The following is a 22,139-nucleotide window of genomic DNA, read 5'->3' as shown; positions in this document are numbered from 1 at the left end:
ACGAGCCGCGAATGTCAAATATTTGCTGCAATATTTTCCTTCTGTGGTCGTTGAAAGGCGACAGTCCAGTCGGTCTGTACTGTCTTCAGTTGGTTCAATAGTGTGCATGAGATCAGTGCTTGATCAGAATGGGTTTCGAGCCCCAATCATGTCCCGAAAATCCAAGCATTTTCGGGAATCTGGACAGCAGGAGAGGATGCATGCACCTTCCAAGACTTCAACGTGACTGCAAGGTAGGCTTGTCAATGGAGTTCAACATCGTCTCTAACTCAAGACAGGGATATACGATTGCAGGTGAAGGCAGCACAGAGGAAGGCAGAGAAGGATGCAGCGCGTGCGCGCTTGCAGGATGGCTTTGACAATGGTGTCAAGCTCGTCATTGACTTGGACTTTCAAGATCGCATGCAACCGAAGGAGCTCAAGTCCCTCGTCCAGCAACTGTCCTACTGCATATCGTCCAATAACAGGGCGACCGTGCCCTGCAGCCTGCATCTGACAAGGTCTGTTCACCCGGCCCTATTTCACTCCCGTCCTTTGCTGTGTGCAGTTGTCCACCCGATAATCATGTGCGGTGAGTTCATGTGTTTGCAGTCAGTATCCCCCGCCTCGCCCCCTTCCCATCGAGCCCTCCCCCAGTCAAGCTTTGTTGCCGCTTACCGCTAGGACTTTTCCTCAACCATTCCAAATTCCTATCCATTCCCAGGTACGCTAGCTCAGGTCATGGTAGCAGGGGCACTGAATTTTGTTGTTGGAGTTGCCAATGTCCATGTGGATGTGGTTGTTGGCACATGAACTGCTTGACGTCCTACCCTATCCGTTGGGTACCTCCTTCATATGCCAGAATGTCAGCGCAGCTGACATCCCAGACCTGGGTTCAAGCAGTTCATATGCCAACAGTGGTCGTGTTGTAAACGCATACATCATCATTACATCACATAGATAACGGCAGGAAGTAGACAACACGAAACAACGACAGCACATTCGAAGTGCTGCAGCTCATTGAACGTCAGCGGTCGGAACGAGCAAGCCTGTCATAAACGCGCCGCCGCTGGCACGAGCTAAAACTTGAAGAGAACGCCGGTACATGATAGCATTGCCCCTACATACCTTATCATCATCATCCCACAGCACGTTCCTGAGTCCAATACTCCTCGAGCGATGCTCCGGCTAGCTGCGTGTGTTTGTGACTTGCGTCGTTGATGTGCTGTTTTGAGAAACGGTGGAGCGACACTTGCCAGCCTGTTCCTCAGGCCGACCGGCCACGGCCGGGGGCCCAAGCCCCTCAGGTACGTCTCTCTCGCCGTGATTCGCATCGCAGGGGACATGGCATGATTCTCGATTTACTTAATCATTCCTTGCTTGTCTGCTTTCGCACTTGCCACATCATGGTCCGCTTACCCTGTGCAGAAGCTTATGTCTGGTACCAAAAAATGCCAATGTTCTGTATCTCATTGTGGAGGTGCTGACCATAAAATCGTGCAGCCAGATACCCTTTCATATCCTTTGGTTTGCTCCGGTAAGAATGACCGTTTTGAAGGTTCGACAACTGGATGATGACGCAAGCATGACTTGACCTTGGTCAGCGGAAAATGGTGGGCCCTCTTCAAGCTTGCGCTTGACTGTTTTTGCTTCTGCGTTTGCAGCTTCGACAAAGTGATCGAGGGAATGATGGACAAGCAGTGCCCAGGGTACCGCAGTTGGGTGCTAGGCACGCACGAGGAGCAGTTTGTTGAAGCTTTCAAGGAAAAGAAAGACAAGATCGTGTATCTCACCGCCGACTCAGATAACGTGCTGCCCGCCCTCGAGCAAGACCATGTGTACATCATCGGGGGCATCGTGGACCACAATCGGTACAAGCGCCTGTGCTTGGATCGTGCGGAGTCTCATGGTGTCAAGACTGCTCGGCTGCCAATTGGTGACCATCTTCAGTTGTCAGGCACCAAGGTGCGTGGTCAAACTGCTTCGCCACACTGCAGGATGCTTTTACATCTCAGTACTTAGGCGCGACGTACAAGACGAAGAAGATGACATGTCAGGTCAGGCTATGGTAGGCCAGGCGCATCCTGGTGGGCTTGTCTCAGGTGAGTGGATTCCCAAGTGTCTCGAGAGAGTACTTGGAGCTGTCAATCTTGATGTGGATGCGGTAGTTTTGTCCAAAGATACACCATCAACATCAGCTCTGGCTGTCTCGCCCGTTGTCAAAGCCGCAGTCTTTGGGTTGGCATAATCATTTTCATCACTGCTCACTTCTCAAGACCAAAAGCCTGTTGCATTGTTGCAGGCACGAGTCACGCCTGATGACAATGCATCTTGTTTGCAACACCGTGGCATCCTTATTGACATTGGTAGCCTCAAGAGAAACTTGTTGGCGTACAGCCATCGCGTTTGCTCCCTCAAGCTCTCTTCTTTTACGTGTTTTTGCTGCTGTAGGTGCTGGCTGTGAACCACGTTGTGGCCACGCTTCTGAAATTTCTCGAGACACAAGACTGGAAGGTGGCTTGCGAGCATGTCATTCCTTCTCGTAAGAAGGGTATTACCGCAGGTGGAGGGGACGATGTGGCTGGCAGCAAAGGCAAGCAAGGGGGGGGGCAAGGCGATGCAGGCGAAGATTGTGCCGATTACGGTGCAGAGTCGACTGATAGATCAGGTGGTGCTGCTGATGGTTTAGAGCAGGACAATCAAGAGCTAGACTGCATCAAACACGTTGGGGCAGTAGAAGCCGATGGGGGAGCAGGTGAAGCACATGTCGCAGCAGATGAATTCGACAATCTGTCGGGCTAAGGAAATCACGAGGCAGACCGTATTGTTGATTACTGTGTAACAATACCAACAAATGTCGAGTTTTGGGGAGCGTGACATCAAATCTGGATATTTTTTGGATGCACATATCTGAACATTGTACATATTGCTCTGGGAAACTTGTGGGAGAGTCCCAAAAAAATGTGAGCATGACCGCCCACTGGTTGTATTTGTTGCGGTGGGCTACCTCGTTTGAGTTCGGGAGCCGGTCAGGTGGCTCGTAGTGCCAAGTGCCCTGTGATGTATTGGTGCACAGGTCATGCTTCTGTGCTTGATTATGCCACCTTGGCCTTTGGGTTCAACGAGGTCAGTCACAGCTGACCAACAGATACGACTGGAGTTCTTCATCGCAACGCACAGTCGCTCAGACACCTACGAGTACAATGAACTGCCCGTGCCCAAGCTCTCTACATGGCCGCGTCCTGTGCTACAAAGGAGAATTGGGAGCTGCAAAAAAAAAAAAAACGAATTCAAAAACGTGCACACAGCGTACAATCGAGGACGGTGTTGTATCATGTACCACATGAAGTGAACGGAGCTCCCCTGGATGACAATGATATTGATGGAGGACAAGGTGCTCGGATCTCCTCGGGCCGGGTGCATAGCCGACGCTTGTCGCAAGATCAGCAACTGGCGGCACGCATTCAGCGCTTCCTTGAGGCCAGCAGCATCACCAGAGGTGCGCGCGCTTTGGCATCGGACCCGCTGGCTGATGCGCGCTCGCCTGCTGTCATTGCTGCCTTGCGCGCCAAGCACCCCGCTGCGGTCCCTGCCCAGACGCTTCAAGACGACACCGAGGCGCTTCATATTGGAGGCGGTGTGCTGGAGAAGACGCTGTCGCGTCTGCAGTCCAAGCGGGGCGCGGCAAGTGGTCCGTCGCAGTGGACCTACGAGCACATTGTGGCAGCGGCCAAGGCCACCACAGAGGCGTTCAATGCGACTTTGGAATTCGTCAATCTCATTCTTAGTGGTGAGCTTCCACGTCACAGCTCCCTCTTGGACGCCTCTCTCGTGGGCCTGCAAAAGCCAGACGGTGGAGTGCGGCCCATCGCTATTGGCGAGGTTTGGTACAGGTTTGCCGCTTTATGTGCGCTGACTGCTTGTGAAGAAGTTGGTCCCACGCTTGCCCCGCTTCAACTGGGTGTGGGCGTTCCGGGGGGCGCGGAGGCGGTGGGCCATGCTGTTCGCGCTGCCCTGGCTGAAGATCCGGAGGCGGCCCTTCTCACTGTGGACCAAGCCAACGCTTTCAACAGCGTTGCGCGTTCGGCCGTGTTTGCTGCGGTGAAAGACCGCGTACCTGCGCTGCTGCCTTTTGTACAGTGGGCTTATGGCGCTCCCTCGGACCTGCACATTCTGGGAGCCCCTCCTGGCACACCTCCGGTGCAGTCGCAAGCAGGCGTGCGGCAAGGTGACCCACTGGGACCTCTATTGTTTGCCCTAGCTTTACAGCAACCGCTGGAGCGTGCGCGTGCGGCGGCGCCGGGTGTCGCAATTGTTGCTTTCGCGGACGACGTCAGTATGGTGGGTCGCGCTGAGCAATTGCGGGCTGCTTTCTCCATGTTGCAGGGACCCCGTGGCGCTGCAGGGGTGGGTCTGTCGGTGCAACCTCGCAAGTGCGCCCTCACGGGAGGCCCTCCAAGTGCGATCGCCCGATTGGCTGCGGATCTGCGTGTCCGGCACAACCCGGATGGTGTCACAGTATGCGGCACTCCTGTTGGCTCAGACGCATATGTTGCAGGCGTTGTGTCCGCGCGCGCGGACAGTGTCACGTCGCAGGTTGAGAAGTTGATGCGGCTTCCACTGCCAAGCAATCACAGTTTGCTTTGCTGCGGGCATCCCTCTCCCTGCGCATGTTTCATTTCCAGCGCTCTGTGCCGTGGGTGCATTTGGCGGCGGCCACGCGTCGTGTTGAGCAAGCGATCCTTCAGGCCGCCGTCTGCCTCTTTCGCTTGCCTTCGGCCATTGGGCCCGCGGGGCGCGCGTGTCCTTGGAGGTCGCGAGGTGCAGCAAATGACCTTGCCTTTACGGCATGGTGGTTTAGGGCTGCGTTTCTCCTCCGAAGTGGAAGCTGATGCTGCTCTTGTTTCTGGGGCGGCATTGGCGCAAGCTGCCATGGCAGGTGGTGTGGCAGCTTGCATGCCCTTTACTGGGGTAGCGCGGGCTCCTCTGATCTCTGCTTGGCAACGCGTTCATGACAGCGTTGCTTCAGACTGTGGTTGGGAGCAGTCTTCTCGCGACATCACAGACGCTTTGGTGGCCGAATTGTGCAGCACGTTGTGTCGCGAGTTATTGGCAATCGCGCTGCTCGCGACTTCCAATCCTCGTTTGATGTGGCCACCGACGCGGGTAGACGGGATGCGGCTCGTCTCCTTAGTGCTGCGACTGGTCCTTCCGCGGCGTGGATCACTGCGCTGCCTGGTGCTGCCACTACGCGTCTTAGCAATGAGGATTTTGTCTCAGCTGGACGCCACCTTCTAGGTCTCGGGGTGCCTGTTCGGGTAGCAGCTCCGCCTTGTCTATGTGGAGCTGGAGATGCGGGGAAGCCAGATCATGCGATGGTCTGCAATAAAACTGCTGGGATGGCAACGTTACGCCACGATATCTGGGCTTCTGCCTGGCGTTGGGCCATCCGTCGTGCTGGTTGCGCTTCCAGTGCGGAACCAGCATACAGCAGTCTGGTCGCTCATGGCCACTGCAGTGGCGCTGCTGGTCTGCGGCGTGGCGACATTCTGGCTGTCGTGCCGGAGGGCCGCATCGTCGTCTTGGATTGCGTGGTTGCGCATCCTACCGCAGCTTCTTACGTTCGTGGCGCGGCTCGTGATGCGGGTTTTGCCGTGGTGCGGGCGGAGCAGGCAAAGAGACGTCAGTTTAAGTCACTTGGTCAAGACGTCGGTTACGACTTCATACCGCTTGCAGTTGAGTCGTTCGGGCGCCTTGGGCGAGAGGCTTCGCTTCTTGTCGGACCTAGGCGATGTGGCGGCTGCAAGTGGAGGTGTTTCGAAGGCAGCTTTTGTGCGCTCGGTCCGGCAAGAACTCAGCTGTGCTTTGTGCCGTGGCAATGGGAAGATGTATTACCGGTCCATGTTTTGTTTTGCACAGAACGTGGGCCGGCAGTTCATGCCGGGTTGTGAGCTGCCGGTTGATGAGGCAGGTGAGGTGTAGAGGGGTTGGTGTGTCGTGTTGTAGCGCTCCTGTTTTGCTCTCCCTTAGTCTTGTCGGCTGGCTGTTTTGATTGTCCTTTTCTTTCTTTCTTTGTTTTCCTGTGTGTTTGGTTTGATTTTCTTTCGTGTGTTCTTGAATTGAGTCGTCCTTGTCTGCAGTTTATTTCTGCTTTGCTTTCCCGCTTCGTTGTAACACACCACATGAAGTTGCATCTCCACTTTGTGTGTGGGCCGCAGCTGACCGTGTCCCCTGGTATTGCAAGTTCACAATCCCCGGTATCGTGGTTGCTCCAACTTACATGTTCCGACATGTTCTGACCAAGTGTTCAACTGCTAGAATGTTGACCACAACCGGGTCTCCCAAAGACTAAATGGCTCCAGCCTTGGTAGAGCTGGGATTGAAAAATAGCAGCTCAACATCTTTATGTTTTTTGCGCTGAGTTGTGGAGTTGGTCGACAGGCTTGGCCAAGAATTGTGCTTCATGAAGACCATTTAATGTCTGAAAGCTTCAGTGGCAACTGTTGCTATGCAGCAGTGCAACCTCACCCCGTCAGCGAGTCCTCAAGACACCAAGTCGACGCTTGTTTTCTTCCTCACTTCATCAACTGCAACATTACCCTTCGTCAGCAAGGCTTTTGCCCAGAACTGGTCAATGCATGGATGCTATGCCAGGAAGGGCTGATCCGCCGAGGACCCCAAAAGTCACGAATTTCTGGATCTTCACGAGCACTGCACATTCCAAGAACTATGACGACACTCGGCGTGCAGTCAGCCTCTCACGAATCAAGAGCGACCGGTCAGCACTATGTCTCATCGCTCGAGGCGGGCCTTGGCTCCCAATTGATTTGTTAACCATGCGAACTAGTTTCACATGGCATTTTCACGACCGCATGCACATCGAAACTTTCGCGATTCTTGATACGAACAATATTAATTTCAAATCAGCTTTCCACAAACCAACCACTCTCGGAATGGGAAAAGCACGCAGCCAAAGTAATCACCTTGGGAAGAACATGCAGGATGCAGTGGCGCTGGAAAATGATACATGGCCACCATGCAGGCTACGTTTATGTGATGTGCGACTCTCGTATGTGAGAGGAATAAGCAATGAGACATCGTCCGCCGCACCTCAACTTCAATGATGTGCTCGCCCCCGGTTGTGAGAGCTGGATAGTCAGATAGTGATAGCGGGTCTATCATGGCTTTCCCCTGGAACATCAACTTCGTCCTTGCGGCTGGCAGGTTGTCTTGCTCTTGCAGCAACGCTTTGAGGTATCCGACTTGATGTCCGGCTTTCACCTGTGAAACATCTCGATTAAATAGCACGAGCCAGATGGCTGGAAGAATGGAAGTGGTTGCTTCACTTAGACATGCGGGTATCTCCCTAGGTCCTGCGGAGATGCCACGACGAACGACGAGGGTCCACGGTGCAGAACGTCCGAAATAACTCGTCTACCTCTTAGTAATATCACTATATATAAATACGCTATGTACATACGTCACTATATGTAACGCCGCTTAGGCCACCGCTGTAAGATTCGCTTCGAGTTTACGTTGTGGGAATGGCGCGCTTCCGGCATCCGGCACGCCGCCCGTCGCATGAAGACTCTGGTAATTGGCAATGAGCAAGGGATCTTATCAAGAATGAACATCAACAGCGTATATAACGCTCCATTACGTTGATGTGTGGAAGACACAGCAACTTGGACACCAATCAATTATGATCGGGGTGCAATTCTATGACGGCATCCGATACATTGTCAAGTTTGAACCCCGTACATTGAATACATATCAGTTGAATACCATGCGTAACAATTCGACTGTGGATTCCGAATTCCAACAGCTTAACAACAGCAGGTCTCTTCGGTGAAGCTGCACGCACGACCATACACGAATCCATCACTGCTCCCATGGGAGTAAAGGCGAATAAATATCTTTTCGAGAAGGAGGTTCAGATTCTTTTGGACACGGCGATGCAGCAGACTCCCATGCACGCACACGAAGTGAGCAAACGCACGCAGCGTAGTATACAGATACTGAAAACCGCACGCCCAAAGTTCACACCTCTACACGCTTGTCGCTGCCACAAGGAAGCTTCAGTAACACCTGTAATCAAAGCGATGATCAGAAATGTGCAGGCAGTGAGTGAATGGCATGCAATCTGGGGCTGCAGCACGGCTCACTCAAACCAAATGCAGATGTCTGCACACCGCTCTGCTCAACACACCTGCACAGTTCCACCTTCTTCTGCCTCTTGCTCCTCACGTTTTTGGTCTGCAAATTGTTTTCGAGTCTGTCCAAGGTCGGTCGTGGGGATGTTACTAGAGTGCGTCATGCTGGACATGATGATGCCCGTCGTTCATGAAATCGCGCTATCGCTTGCAGAGCATCACGAATTCATAACAGTCAGATATATGCGCAATGTAGCATACTCCATGGGATCAAGAGAGCCTGGGGCTCGTGCAAGTTTGATGTATTCCGGGCTCGTGACGCTATCGCTCTTGTTCGGAAGATATCAACCAAGAAGACGCTGGGCAAAAGCAAGACATTTGCACCGCTCGCAGGCCCCCCTCCACGGCAAGTAACCCTACCGAGGCGGCATTTCATCTTGAAGAGCACTGACAATCCAGTGGGCCGTTCCAGTCTAAGTGGCAGTAAGCATTGGCTGTCGTCGCGCCACCAAAGATGCAAGCAGGGCCACAAGCAGGCCAACAAGGTCAGCACGCAGCATTGGAGTCCGCTTCACAGCGCTTGCTTTCAAGGACATTGATACAGTACAACGTAGCGACTGGAAGCGTAGAGGCGTCAAACACAGTACAGACATTTACAGTCATCGCCCGGGTCGTCTAATACGACTTCACGATGCTAAATATTGGTGATGCTACTCAGAATAGACACGAACTCGTGGGCCTAACAACAGAACGCTGTATGCAAAGCGTCACACATTGCGTCACCCATCTGGCTACTCCCACAACCATGTGCGATTCATTAAATCCCTCAAGAGTACGATATCGACCCTGCCTTGAACGGCAAGCGCGTTGGACTCCACCTGCTAAGAACTACACACGTGCAGACGGCTCACGGGCGGCTCAGAGTAAGAGCAAGCGGTCAATATTCGGGAGGGCTGGGGTTGACACGCTAGTGGGGCGAAACCGTCGCCACGCAGGCTGCTTCGTCACAATGACTCAGCCAACCAGTCATCAAGGCAGCACTTGCTCTCCGGCATGCCCTTGCGTCCGCAAACAGCCAGGGCGAAAGGGTGCTGCGCTTCCCGTTAATCGGCCTTAACAGCGTTGAAGATTGCGTATACAAAGGCGAAGGAAGCAGCGAAGCCAACGGTGCCCCATACAGATGTGTACAGCGAGGATGATGACGGTCATGTACGCAAGGTACAGAAGGATGCTGAGGCCATGCATCGCAGTAAGGGTGTTGAAAAGGAACAGAAGGGCGTAGAAGAAGAGATAGGCTGCCACGGAACCTCCGCGGTGGAACGAGGCCCACCACCACTGGTAGTCCTCCGCACAAAGTTGCACATATCTGCACAGAGTGATGCCAGAAGTGAGAACGCAACTGCAGCTGTAGGCAGTCCTCACTAGTCGTTGGGCAAACAGTTGGACATAGCTCCTCATGAGATGCAACGGCACAAAAATGGATCGAGATGAGGTGTGTTGTTGTTGGATTGCGGTGACTGGACAGATCGCGGCATTTCCAAGAGGTATACAACTACAACTTCGGTCGTGGAATCGCAGCTTCAGGTTGGCCGCATCGCTTGGACACTTTGCCCTTCCTCTCATTGGGTTGGCCTGACACCGAAGACACAATGCACCTCACTCCAAATTGACTCCCACAAGGCTTTCCCAGCAAATGCTGATGTGCAATACGGCAATCGGTGTCGTGACATGGAGCATTTGGTGGTGAATTCGGAGGAAACAGAGGCGTACGTGCACAGGATGGACACTTCGAGTGTGATGATGATGGTGAGGAAGCCGACGATGAAGAGGAACCCAAAGAGGTAGTAGAAGTACCCTTGCCACATGGAGGTCATCGCGAAGTAGAGCTCAATGAAGAGAGTACAGAACGGCAGGATACCTGCGGCAATGTACAGCAGGTAGGGGTTGGAGGGGGTGGGGGGGGGGGGGATCTGGCGCGGGATTTGGTGCGTGCGGGAGGGGAAGTGGAGGAGAGGGGTCTTGAATGCAAGGAACCCACCCACGTAGGTGAGCGGAATGGAGACGACGAACCAGATGGCCAGGAGGGAGAAGTACATGGTGAATGGGATGGCGCCCGTCGTGCCTGTGGAGCTGATGATGATGTTCATGAACGTGAGCACCGCCATTGTGATTCCTGCATGGAGGCGCACGGAGTTGGCTGACTAAAACAATGTCTACTATCTTGCAATAGCCTGTTCTGCTGTGTACATGTCGACCTGTTGAGCTGCCATGAACCAGACTTCACATCGAAACGCTACAAAAATGCACGAGCCGGGGTTTGCTCCAGAGTACAAAGTCCATCCAGAGCTTCGCCACGTTGGACTTCGGACCCAATTCCTGTTGAAAAATTCAACATTTCTCAGGCTTGTGATTGGACCGCAAATCACACGGTCTGGCGAAGCGCTGAGTCTATCAAGCAGAATCTCTGTGTGACGCATGCCTGTCGCTACCTCACTTGGTTCATGTCACGACCTGCAGTCACTTGGTGCATGCCTGCCTCCATTAGTGACACACGCTCCAACAACGTGTGCTTGCACGTGGCATGTAGAATGGGTGGGTGTACTCTACTGTCTCTCTGTAGACGGTTTCTACATCCGGATGCCTTGACCGGTCCGACCGTACTGAAGGCTCCCAAACAGGACGAAACATGTAGGAACACCAAAAGCGCAAAAGTGCTATATGTAATACCAGCAATGCGGTGTTCTTTAAGAAGCAACGACTATGCCCACAGCTGTCGTTTTCACCGCTCCAGGTACCCTGTGGACCCAAGCAATGTGATCATTAGGCACAGTAGATGGCAATGATGACGTGATAATCGCCAAAAAAAAAACTTGGCTATTTTGTCCTAATTTTAATTTTGTTGGCTAATAAGCTTGCTTGTCATCCAGCACATTTGTCACGCAGCTGCTGCCGTCGCTGTGTGTCACATGACGTACAGCAGCAGTCGAAGGTGAGCGAACCTGGGAAGTAGCAAGCGGTTTTGAGGCAGATGCCGGTCCAGCCAGTGTACGAGCGCTGCAGGTTACCCCAGAGGAGGACGGCTGCAAAGCCAGAGGTGATGGCAAGGAGCAAGTAGAGCACGATTGCCGATGTGAGCAAGGCTCCTCGAGAGGCTGGCGAGAGGAAGCCCACCGCTGCCAGCATGAGAGTGACGACACCTGCGAAAACACCCAGCAGTCAAATTGCAGTCGCAGCTCAGCACAGTTGTTAGCAAACAAACCAAGACCGCACTGGATTCGGCTCGTTGCTTGCAGAGAACGTGTGCGATAGATCTGATGACCATCCGCATGCATGCATGCATCTCTCAACGTCCCGTCAGCGTAAGAACTTGTTTGTAAGATGTGGATGAAACACAATCTGATGAGGTCGGGCCAGTATTTGCTGAATGAGCTTTGCCTTGCGTACATCACACAGCTCTCATCACGGGGCATGATGAGAGTTACAGTGAGTGCTGTTCCATACAGAGCACCCTACCCAGGAGATGCACTCCCATCTGCTGTCACTGACCACCTCGAGAACGATTCCCCTCAGCTTTGGTATCTGTTCCCATCATCCATCACGCTTGTATGTAGCCCAAACCATTGACGTTAGGTACCGACCACAGAGCTGTATAGGCACTGACTCCACGGTTTCTCAATCTGGAACCTTAGCGATCAAGCTCTCGGATTGAATGGAGATGTTAGGGCAACATGCTCCCCTGCTGTGCTTCTAATTTGATTGATTAGATAGCGTGGACTAACAAAGCAGCGCTCCCATGCCAGGGGTACACTCTACAAGCCAGCACGTGAGGCAGGGGCAAACACATTCAAAGGCCCATGCGACCTCAGAGCCTGGGCACACACAAACAATATACGCGCCAAACAAGGCAGCCTGAAACAACTGACCAACTGTCCAAGGCGCTCCCCGCCCTGTCAACACTACAACCACAAACAAGACGAGCATGTCGCTGAGTGACCAACCTCCGCGCGCCCCCCCCCCCCTCTTTCATGTATGAGTAATCAAAACTGATGTTCAAATCTGTGTGCTAAAAGGTCATTGTTCCGTTGCGAGTGTGGGTTTGTGTAACTTCTGTGCCGTATGAGAAGTTCTGTCTCTATGTAACAAAGTATTGCAAATTGAGATCAAATTGAAGGTAAAACCTCCGTCCGCACCCCCCATGTGTGCAATGTTAAGACTGTGCCCATTGCTCCTAGTGCAGCATGCACCCAGCTCTGAGCAGGAGCCGCACCTGTGCAGAAGATCTGAACGCCCGTGCCGACCTGCACGGCGAGGCCCTGAGGGTCGACAGGCATCCGGAACACATCGCCGCTGACCAGCTTCCAGCCCGACTCCTCCTTCGCGTCGCTGCTGCTGCCATCCACGAGGATTTCCTCGTACTTGGCGAGATCGCGGCGGACAGTCCGCATGAAGATCACCGCAACGATCACGGACATCACCAACACAACGAGGAGCGAGTTGAGGATCGAAAACCAGTGAACGCGGCCGCCCGGCATGCGGAGGTAGGCGTCCCAACGCGACGCCCACTCGACGTCGCTCGGCTCAAAGTACACGTCGTACGTGTAAATGATGTCCTGGCCCTCGGCAATGACCTGGGGGGGCGGGTTGTCGAGTGCTCCGAGAGGCTTGCATGGCACGTCGGTGACTTTGTCGCCGTAGGTGCGTTTGATCGAGCAAGGCATCACCTCGAAGCCAACCACCATCCACATCTCCTGAGCTTCAGAGTCTGAAGCGGAGCTCGCTTCTGTGGCCGTTTCAGCTGCCTTCTTGCTCGCTTTCTTGTCGGCGGCGAGTTCTCGGGAGGCGCGAGCCCGAAGCGCGCTGACGACTTCGTTGGGAGTGCCCTCAGGCCAGGAGAGCAGCTTACGGGCTGCGAGGTCAAGGTTCTCATAGCGGTTTTTTGCGGCACGGGTGAACTCGCCATGCGTTTTGTGGATGAGCACGTTGAAGACGAGGTGGTTGAAGATGTAGTACTTCTCGCCGTCGGTGTAGCCAAGTTCGAAGCCAGGGCGCACGTTTGTCGGGCCCTTCTCAAGGTCGTAAGTCGTGATGGGAAGGTTGTCGAGAACCATGCGCACGCGATACCGGTTCTGAATCTTGTGCTTCAGGTTCTGCATGTCGCGTGGTGTGGTTGCTTTCGTGTACTCTTGCAGCGGAGACTAACGCTCATGACAGCTCAGCAACAGCCCAGGAGCTCAGCTCTTGACCGTATGAATTGCGGGTCTAGATGTCCAAAATGCATGCATTTTTGGGACACAAACGGGAGTTGAATCAATCCAGCAAAGCACTTCGGGAGCTGACGATGCTGTCAACCCCAATGCACAAAACCTCACGTCTGTGCAGGTCAAACCCTGGTCGTTAGCGACAGGGATGCAACATGTGCGAGGGAGTGTCTCGTGAGCTGCAAAAGCCAACTAGAGCCAACCTTAAATATACCGGGCTTGCATTCGGCATATCATGATGGATACCAAATTTGTCAGAAAACGCCATTGACGCACCTCGGCTTGCTTCATGCTCAACGCCCCAGCGCTGCCTTTTTCACAAACTGCCTGAGCCGTGGCCTCAACCTGCACGCGCGACCTCAGTCAACGCAAGCATGCTTTCCAGCAGAGAAAACAATCCTGCAGTTTCAGCAGCCCAGCACGCCAAAAGTGGACAAGGAGCGCTACTCAGGTGGCAATGCAATAGCAAAGCAGGCAGAAGCCCCCTGAACAGTTGAGAATCACCATCAGCAATGCACCTTTCTCAGGAGGCATTGCTTCAACACAGAGCTCAGACGCCTCAGACGCGCCACCCGCCCCCCCCCCCCACCATTCAGTGCGAATACTGAGCGTTCACGCGACGTAGCAGCATGCAATTGGAAAGCGCAGATTCCCAAATTATACTTGGAGTTGCCAATGTCCAACAGCATGCGGTGATAATGTAAAGCGGAACATCATCATCAGGGCACTCACTTGCATCTTGAAGACGTATGGCGAGTTGTACATCTTTAGCCCGGAGAGGATTGTCCCGGGGTTGACGGACGACGTGGAGCGCTTGACACCCTCCTTCGGTGTGCAGAACGGCAGGGAGTAGTAATCATATGGGAGCTCCGTGTCAAACGAGCTCAGAGAATTCACCTCAACTGCAAAGACAAGAGCCGTTCATTGCAGTTACATTTACTCATTTGCAGTTACATTTATTTAATACAATTAGATTTTATCTGTCCTTTAGCTTTTGGCCTTCGCACAACTTTTTATTTTGGTTTTTCCATCTCTGCCCTTTTCAAGCTGTTGTTACATATACGACAGTTAGTCGCATTGAATGGGTGTCACAAGTGGACCATGTTCAGTGCAGCACGACATGTCTCTCCTGGAATACTTGGATGCTGACTTGACATGGGTGACTCGAGGGCTTCCACTAAAGATTCGGGATAATCTTTATTTGAGTTCACATAAAACAGGATCGCCGGTTAAAACAGGATAGATTCGGGATAATCTTCATTGGAGTACGTGAGTGAGGAACATGGTGGAGTGCAAGTAGCTGTGAAATGAGAGCCTGCTGCGTTACAGTGAAACTGCTGCAATGTCGCTGTGTATCTGTAGTCGGGGCGAGCCATGGTCCGTCCTATGTATGGTTCTGCCTACCGAATGCAATTTCTGGGCAAATTGCTTATGGAACACTTTATCACACGCGTGGGTTGACATGGCAAGATCTACCGGACCTGCTCCTATTTGACACGATAGGGCTTGAAGCAGGGAGAAACATCGCCAAGCATGTGGGAACCAGTGGCAACTAACACCAGATGCATCGTCATCAAAAGAAGAAAAGATGCATGACAAACAAACGAGGCGAAAAAGTGCACAGGCATGCACATGTTCGTTGTATCGCAACACACAATCCCCGAACGTGGCATAGGTGGCCTATGCCACACTACCTCGCTGTGAGAGCGCGCCAAACGTTTGCTTACTTCCATGCTCACCTCTTCGTAACAAATCTCATAATGCCATCACCTTGCGGAAGGCGCGTTGCTTGACGCAAGCCTGGCGTAGTTGATACCCCAGCTTGCATCCATGTCTAGTGAGGATGCAACATGCAGTGTGCCATGTTTGGGACGGAAAGGCGCGGTTACGGCTTGCATGTCAAACAAAGTAAGATCAACGAACTGTTACGAGCACCGAATGGTTGTGAGCGCGGACTGTACAGAACGACTAGAACTTGTCCAGGGTTTGACCGCAACGTCCGCAGCATCTTCCTGTTGTCAGAAGCCCAGGTCCTGACGAGAGGCGTCTGTCAAGGCTCATCATTCAAATTTTAGCGATCGTTAGCCCGGCGAGGTCCACAGAAACATGGACCAGCATGACGCTGTTTGTGACAGGTCCAACCAACTAATGCAGCGCGTAAAATCCAACAGGTAATGCCGTGGAGTCGCTGTCATGGATTTGACATGCATGAAGTAATCTGGACGATACATGGTCTGTGAGCTAGCGCAAGCAAATGATACCACGTCGTGCGTCGACAACGTCGATACACAACGACTCTGAGGCTTCCAAGTCAAAGTGTCAAGCACATGACATGCTGTAGCGGTTATTACATTACAGCAGCGCGCGCGTGAGGTGCAGGGCTGGTCCTCGGCTTCAGCGAATTCCGAACCGAACGCTACATCAACACCTGCACAGCTGAGTGCTATCTAAGAGGTCGAGTGCATGCGCCATATACCTACCCTCGCACTATATGCAACAATACTTACAGTTTTCACGCATATTTCAGGCGAGGCTGCCCTGCTGCGGCCTAGATAGTCATGGTCCTTACCTGGCAAGTCTTCCTTTACCGCGAACTCTCTGGGATATGTTCCGGGAATATAATAAGCGCTGCACGATGCCAACATGCACAGCATCAATCCCAGTAGACTCGTGTTTACCCGTGTACCTGCCATGATGGCGTTCGTGCGGCCAGTCCGCACTGGCATCCTACACTGACCCCCTGAGTGGATGCAGCAAATAGCACGGCACCCTGAGAGTGCAGGCTCACTGAACGTGCCAGTAAGTTGTACAGTAAGAGTACTTCAGCAACCCTAATCCAACGCCTAATGTGCCCGTAAAAAAACCGTTTGTACTTAATTACACGAGAAGCCAAGAAAACAATGTTCACGCCGTTGTATGCGGCACTACTTCCCGCACCTATCGGATAGTGCGTTGAAACACGATTCTGTTCTAACGTGTGTTCTCTTGCCTCGAATACTGTTTTTGACCTCGTTTTTGACTCCCGCGTCATGAGAGGGGAAACGGATGACTGTTGTGACTGGTCCTACCACGTGGCACGTGACCTTGTCCCTGCCGCCAAATGCACGCATGAACAAGCGGTGGGAAAGCTTTCGAGGCAGAATGCTCACCAGGGATGTTCTTTCTGACATCCCGAGAAGCACTGCTTTCAGAAGACTAAAATTGGTGTCGTCATTTGAGGACAGTGCGCCCACCGTCTGAGGCGTTGTGTTGCACCCTGTTGGAACTCTGCAAGTTCTAGTGTTGCCATGCCTGTCTCTCTTCCGCGCCAATTGGGCGCAGCTCGAGTATTTTCACAAGCACCTATTAGAGCTCGTCCAGTTCGCACGAATGTACCTGTCCAGGCTTCTGCAGCAGCGGGAATGGTGCTACGCATCAAGCTCAAGGCTTACCACGTGCCACTGCTTGATCAGGCCGTAACTCAGATTCGTGATGCCGTGGACTCCACTGGAGCAGCCTGCGGAGGGACAGTACCTTTGCCAACACGTAGGCGCATTTATTGTGTACTTCGATCTCCTCATGTCAACAAGGACTCCCGCGAGCACTTCGAGATCCGTACTCACTCGCGCCTACTTCATGTCAAGAACGTTACACGCGAAGCCGTGGATGCCCTGATGAGCATCAGCCTTCCAGCAGGAGTAGATTGCAATGTGAAGATTTGAGCACAGCAGGACTAGCCTGAGCAACCAAGGTAACGGGTTGCTGCCACCTTGCAGCCAGGCGACAGCTGCTCTTACCAGACCATGTCATTTCCCATTGCATTTGGCGTTCAAGATTGTCCAGTATGCTATTGCTAATGCATACTTACCAGCAGTTGCATCATGCTCTCCAATGGTGCACCGCACACAAGCTAGCCACTTGGATGCACGCCTCAAATGGTTGTATCAAGCAATCAGCGAATTCAGGCCCATTGTATGCAATGATATCTCAGGTGATAACTACGGATTTTGACTGCCTATCGCAGCCCTGTTCTATCATTTTGGACGCTTTGTGTGTGACAGTGCAACCTCTAGGCCAGTGAATATGTCTCGACAATCTGCAGGCTATCATCGAGCTGTGTGTAATGAACCCCGGCATCCAAATACATCGTTGTACCATTGACATTTTGTCCCTTCTGGATGCTTCAGACATTGCATTGGGATGCAGTGTAGTTGATGGTTATGCCCATCTGAGCAATGCATAAGGCCGTGATAGTGTCATGCAGTCATCATACATCGTATCAGTTCAAGTTGCTCGCAGCTTGAATGGGACATTTGTCATGTCTTAACGCATTGGAACCCTGTTTCCTGCACGACAAGGCCTCGCTGTGGTGTTTATGACCATCAACGTGCGCACTGTTTGCCTCCTCGGCGAGGAAATTGGATGAAGGCAATGTTCCGTGGGAGCAAGTTTCTTCTCAAAATGGCACTTACGTCAGTAAACCATGCCCTTAATCCGCTATCTGAAGTGGAAGAAGCATCAATTGTAGCCCCATCAGTGTGTGCCCGTAAGAGCTATGAACATACACTATTGGGCGTCCTGCCCAGAAGGAGTTATTGGGATCTACCGGCGAGCGGTCATGAAAGTTGCAAACTGTGGAACGTTCCGTGCTTGCATACTTGCAGTATCTATGGCCTCCCCAAAAAGGGGCAACCCTCATTGCCTGCGTTGAGATGTCATGGATGGCAGCTGGTGCCAAGTGCACACGAATGATTTCCCAGGCTATCCGAGTGGAAAGCCAAGTTTGAGTTCAGGATCCAGAAGAACGTCGTAGAAAGGAAGAGATACGCCAGCCCAAAAAGGCGGTGTTGACAACGGGCGAGACAGCCAAAGCTGATCTCGCGGCGAACATGGAAGATTGCAGCACTCAACAGAGAGCGCACAGGACTAGGGGGGTTGCTTAGAGAAGGAGTCAAAGGCAGGCCCCAAGATACTGCTATCGACGAGAGACAGGAAAGCAAAAGAAAGGGCGGAGGCACCAAAGCAGGCTAGTAAACTCGGGCGTAAACTTGCTGAGCACCAGGGTAAAGGGTAAGCACAAGACTGGAACGAAGTCCATAGAAGAACATTGTACAAAGGCGTGGCCATAGCTGCAGAAAAATGAGTTCTTGCGCTTGATACCCGACGAGGTCATTTTAGAAGCGTGCGAGGTTCCCCGGGCCACGACTTGGGCCACAAGCACGCCTGCACCGCAAGTCAGCCGTGCACTTGACAGCTCAAGCATCCAAGGCGGCGCTGGGAACTGGCAAGGCGCCATTCGCAATCAAATTCCAAGCAAGGGATCCCGTGCAACATGTAGCCGTTCAAGCCGGTTCAGCGGATTCCACTCACCGCCCAGTAATACCCAACGCACTCAAAATTCCACGGGCCGTGTCACAGCGGCAAGATGAGCGTGCATCCAGTTTCATGTACGACCACATTGCCTGTTATATTTCCACCCGGCCACCTGCAAGCGACCCGAACACACGTAGGTGGACGCGTCTGCATGACAGTGAGTAGCGCAAACAGAAACACTGGCGACGTGAAAATTTTGAAGATTCTGAAATACCGGCATGGAGCAAGAGAGCCAAGGGCTTTCAGGCGCATTGCCAAACTCCAGCTCCTATCAGCTATCTCGGGATGCGTCGCCCTGTCATGCTGCGTTTCAAAAAATCCCATCATGGGCACCATGCCCTAATACTCAGGCATCATGGCGAGAGCGGTATAACCTTCAAAGGAAGTCATATTGCAAGCCTAACGTCTAGCCACATTAAACCTGACTCGCTCTCGCTAAAAACTGCTGTTTGAACTTTCACTTCACAATGTTTGAAGCTCGCTTGGTGCAGGGAAACCTGCTTAAGAAGGTGATTGAAGCAATCAAAGACCTCGTCACCGATGCCAATTTCGACTGCACGGAGACCGAGTTCTGCTTACAGGCGATGGACTCTTCCCATGTTTCGCTCGTGTCCCTCCAGCTGCAGAGCGATGGCTTCGAGCATTACCGATGCGACAAGCCATTCAGCATGGGTACGTTGACATTGATGCTATCATGTCACCTGGAAACATTATGCTGCTTGCCTGCCTGCGTCGAGTACCATCAGTGCGGAGATCGGTTCAAGTCGAGCGCGCCCCGCCTTGAAGCAAACGCGAAGGCGAGAATGAGGAGACATTGTTTGAGTTGTCATCATGATGCAGGTATCAACTTGGCAAGCATGTTGAAAATGCTCAAGTGTGCTGGCAACGACGACATCGTAACTCTATCTTCACAAGAGGCCGTTGACAAGGTCACGTTCGTATTCGAAAGTCCAAGTACGTCTACGCTCTTCTTTAGAGATATGTCTTGCTGCATTCTTGACAAGGTGAGGCATGCTGGGCTATGGATGACCCTCGTTGTGTGGTTCATATGGCTTGCAACCATTGTCCCTGCACGCGCATGGCATGCTGGTTTGCTCTGGTGATTGCACAGCTATTGGTGGCATTCTCGTTTTGCCTGTTTCATGAAGCTGCCTTTGCCATACTTGCGAGGTTAGTTACATCGTTCCTCTGGAGCCATGCCTGGTTTGTAATTCAAATTTCGTACCCTTGAATTGAACAAAGGCACAAGAGACGTCATTACGAAGCTGCACCATCCCAAAAGTCTCAGCTTTTTCAAACTCCGAATCATTGCTTTGGCATGCTGGCAAATGGCCCTGCTGCCGACCTTTTTGTTGACGCCTCTTGCAAATAATGCATTTACGACAGCCCGTTGCTTTGCAGACCACGACCGGATCTCCGACTTCGAGCTGAAGCTTATGGACATCGATAGTGAACATCTCGGCATTCCAGACACAGAATACTCCGCAGTGGTTAAAATGCCTTCCGGCGAGTTTGCGCGCATCTGCAAGGACCTGGCCACCATTGGCGACACAGGTGAGGCTGATGCTGAACGTTGCGCCTCGGCGTTTTTCCAAAAAGACCCGCGTCTTGCATGTCCTTCAGCATATTGGCCAAAAGGGCGTAAACTGACCTTGCTGCTTCTATCATCATCTCCTTGTATCAGACGTTTGGAGGCCATCCTGACGGTCCACCTTCATGTTCCAAACAGTCCACATGTCAAAACATGTCAAAACATGTTCCAAAACAGTCCAAAACAGCACAAGCAGCCGTGTTTGATGGATCCACCGTGCTTATTTTACAGCGTGCTACCCTCCACCGACCGCATACCTGGTGTCAAGATGTCACAGCTGCATCCAAATGCCTGGTGCCATGCATTCTGATGTGTCCCCCGTGTTTGCAGTCACCATTTGTGTCACCAAGGACGGGGTCAAGTTCACCACAAACGGAGACATCGGCTCTGCTAATGTTACAGTCAGGCACACTTCTGGCGTGGATGTCAAGGTGAGTTTGCTTTGTCCCCCTCTTTCAGCCGAAATGCAATCTAATTGGTACAACCTAATTGAGGTGAATTCTCGAAAAGTGGCTGTAAAACCTGGAGAAGAGTGTTGTGTCTCTGTCACGGAACGTGTTTCCATTCGGTGGGAAAAGGATAATTGTGCAAGTACAGAGTGCAGGTGTCCATGGAAGGCCACACATGGCGATCACACGAGTACGTGAAATCAGCATTTCGTATTGTGCAATTTTCTGTTAACCCTCTTAAGACACTTGCAGCGTGAACCTGTGAACTAGTTGGGCACATGAAAGTCTTTGTTACCCGCAGTGGGTCAGGGGGTCCTACCTCAGTGCCTGAAAGTGACACCTTGTCGAATTACCCTCGAATGCATCGTCTGGGGGGTCGCTCGGGTCGTGCGAACCCTTACTCACTCCAGGCCGCCATCAGTTGGGCATCACCTTGATTTCCTGGCACACCTACCTCAGCTGAAGGCTCCCACAATAGATTGAAGTAGCAATAAATTATATGTACGGGTGAAGCATTTGCTGCGATGGTGGCTGGATGTGGGCTTTAACGACCTATTCTATCGTGAGATACTGCATTCTAATTCAGGTGGGTCCAAAGCCGGGGGTGGGCGATTTCAGCCAGCTTTTGGCCCCCCCTCCCCCTCGGAAACACCGACCGCTGGTCAACCTTGCGGGTTGAGGGTGTCTGCCCCCCTGATCTACCGCGTCTCAGAGTGTTTCACCAGTATGTAGACGAGGTCTGTGCAGCAGTTTACTTCACTTTTGTCTGCGGAGTGTGTGGTCTGTTTCAATGTCATGCATCTCACACAGTGTGGTGCCTTGCAGGAGGAGGAGCAAACCACCATCGATCTCCAGGAGCCAGTCACCCTCACGTTTGCATTGCGGTACCTCAACTCCTTTGCCAAGGCCACCCCTCTTTCCACACGAGTCAGCCTGAGCTTGTCTCAGAACCTTCCGATCGTTGTGGACTACCCGATCGCCGACATGGGCCATGTCTGCTTCTACCTGGCCCCCAAAATTGATGACGAGATGGATGAGGGTGCTGAGAGCTGAGCTGGCACCAGAGCTCACTTATGCCAAGGTGATTGTCGTTGCTCTCTATGAGCACAACAACACCACTGCTATGTCATGGCGTGTGGCACCTGCTCGTCTGCACACGTAGACTGGCTTGTCTCTTTTCTGCCTCGTCCCTCCGACTCCCAAGTCGGAGTTTCTGGGACTGTGGACTCACTCTGCTGCAGATTGGGGAAAAATGCCAGATCTGGGGGCCCTGTTGGTCTCGAGAGGATGCTTTCACCACTGTGTTTGTCACAAGCAGTGAATGCATAGACATAGGGCTGACTTTACTGACCCGTAA

The 22,139-nt window shown here is 52.5% G+C and overlaps 2 protein-coding genes and 1 pseudogene across 2 annotated transcripts; 2 read left to right on the top strand and 1 right to left on the bottom strand.

Moving 5' to 3' along the window:
• Positions 1 to 294: 294 nt before the first annotated feature.
• LOC149809399 (tRNA (guanine(9)-N1)-methyltransferase-like) lies at positions 295 to 2,781 on the top strand (the record flags this gene model as incomplete). The annotated part of the gene is made up of 4 exons (XM_089994855.1): positions 295 to 500; positions 1,644 to 1,944; positions 2,282 to 2,383; positions 2,431 to 2,781. Coding segments are annotated over 4 exons (960 nt in total), but the record flags the coding sequence as incomplete, so codon positions are not given.
• Positions 2,782 to 9,235: 6,454 nt separating this feature from the next.
• On the bottom strand, positions 9,236 to 16,116 carry LOC149809398 (transmembrane 9 superfamily member 11-like; annotated as a pseudogene).
• A 3,093-nt stretch (positions 16,117 to 19,209) lies between these two features.
• LOC149809397 (DNA sliding clamp PCNA-like) lies at positions 19,210 to 21,835 on the top strand. The gene is made up of 5 exons (XM_089994854.1): positions 19,210 to 19,414; positions 19,583 to 19,696; positions 20,144 to 20,296; positions 20,664 to 20,764; positions 21,611 to 21,835. Exons 1-5 carry the CDS (start codon positions 19,210 to 19,212, stop codon positions 21,833 to 21,835), a joined length of 798 nt encoding a protein of 265 aa, XP_089850980.1.
• Positions 21,836 to 22,139: the final 304 nt, after the last annotated feature.

The sequence above is a fragment of the Nuphar pumila genome, unplaced genomic scaffold (genome assembly GCF_984573655.1).
Source record: "Nuphar pumila unplaced genomic scaffold, dmNupPumi1.hap1.1 HAP1_SCAFFOLD_1297, whole genome shotgun sequence".
Classification (NCBI taxonomy): Eukaryota; Viridiplantae; Streptophyta; class Magnoliopsida; order Nymphaeales; family Nymphaeaceae; genus Nuphar; species Nuphar pumila.
Note: the sequence above shows the minus strand (reverse complement) of the source record. Positions and strands in the feature narration are given on the sequence as shown.

What these genes read in the sequence shown, in the direction of transcription:
- LOC149809397 (XM_089994854.1), top strand. Translation starts at nt 19,210, where the DNA reads ATGTTTGAAGCTCGCTTGGTGCAGGGAAACCTGCTTAAGAAGGTGATT. An exon ending in CGACAAGCCATTCAGCATGG is followed by an intron (nt 19,415 to 19,582) that starts GTACGTTGACAT and finishes ATCATGATGCAG; the next exon opens with GTATCAACTTGGCAAGCATG. An exon ending in GTTCGTATTCGAAAGTCCAA is followed by an intron (nt 19,697 to 20,143) that starts GTACGTCTACGC and finishes GTTGCTTTGCAG; the next exon opens with ACCACGACCGGATCTCCGAC.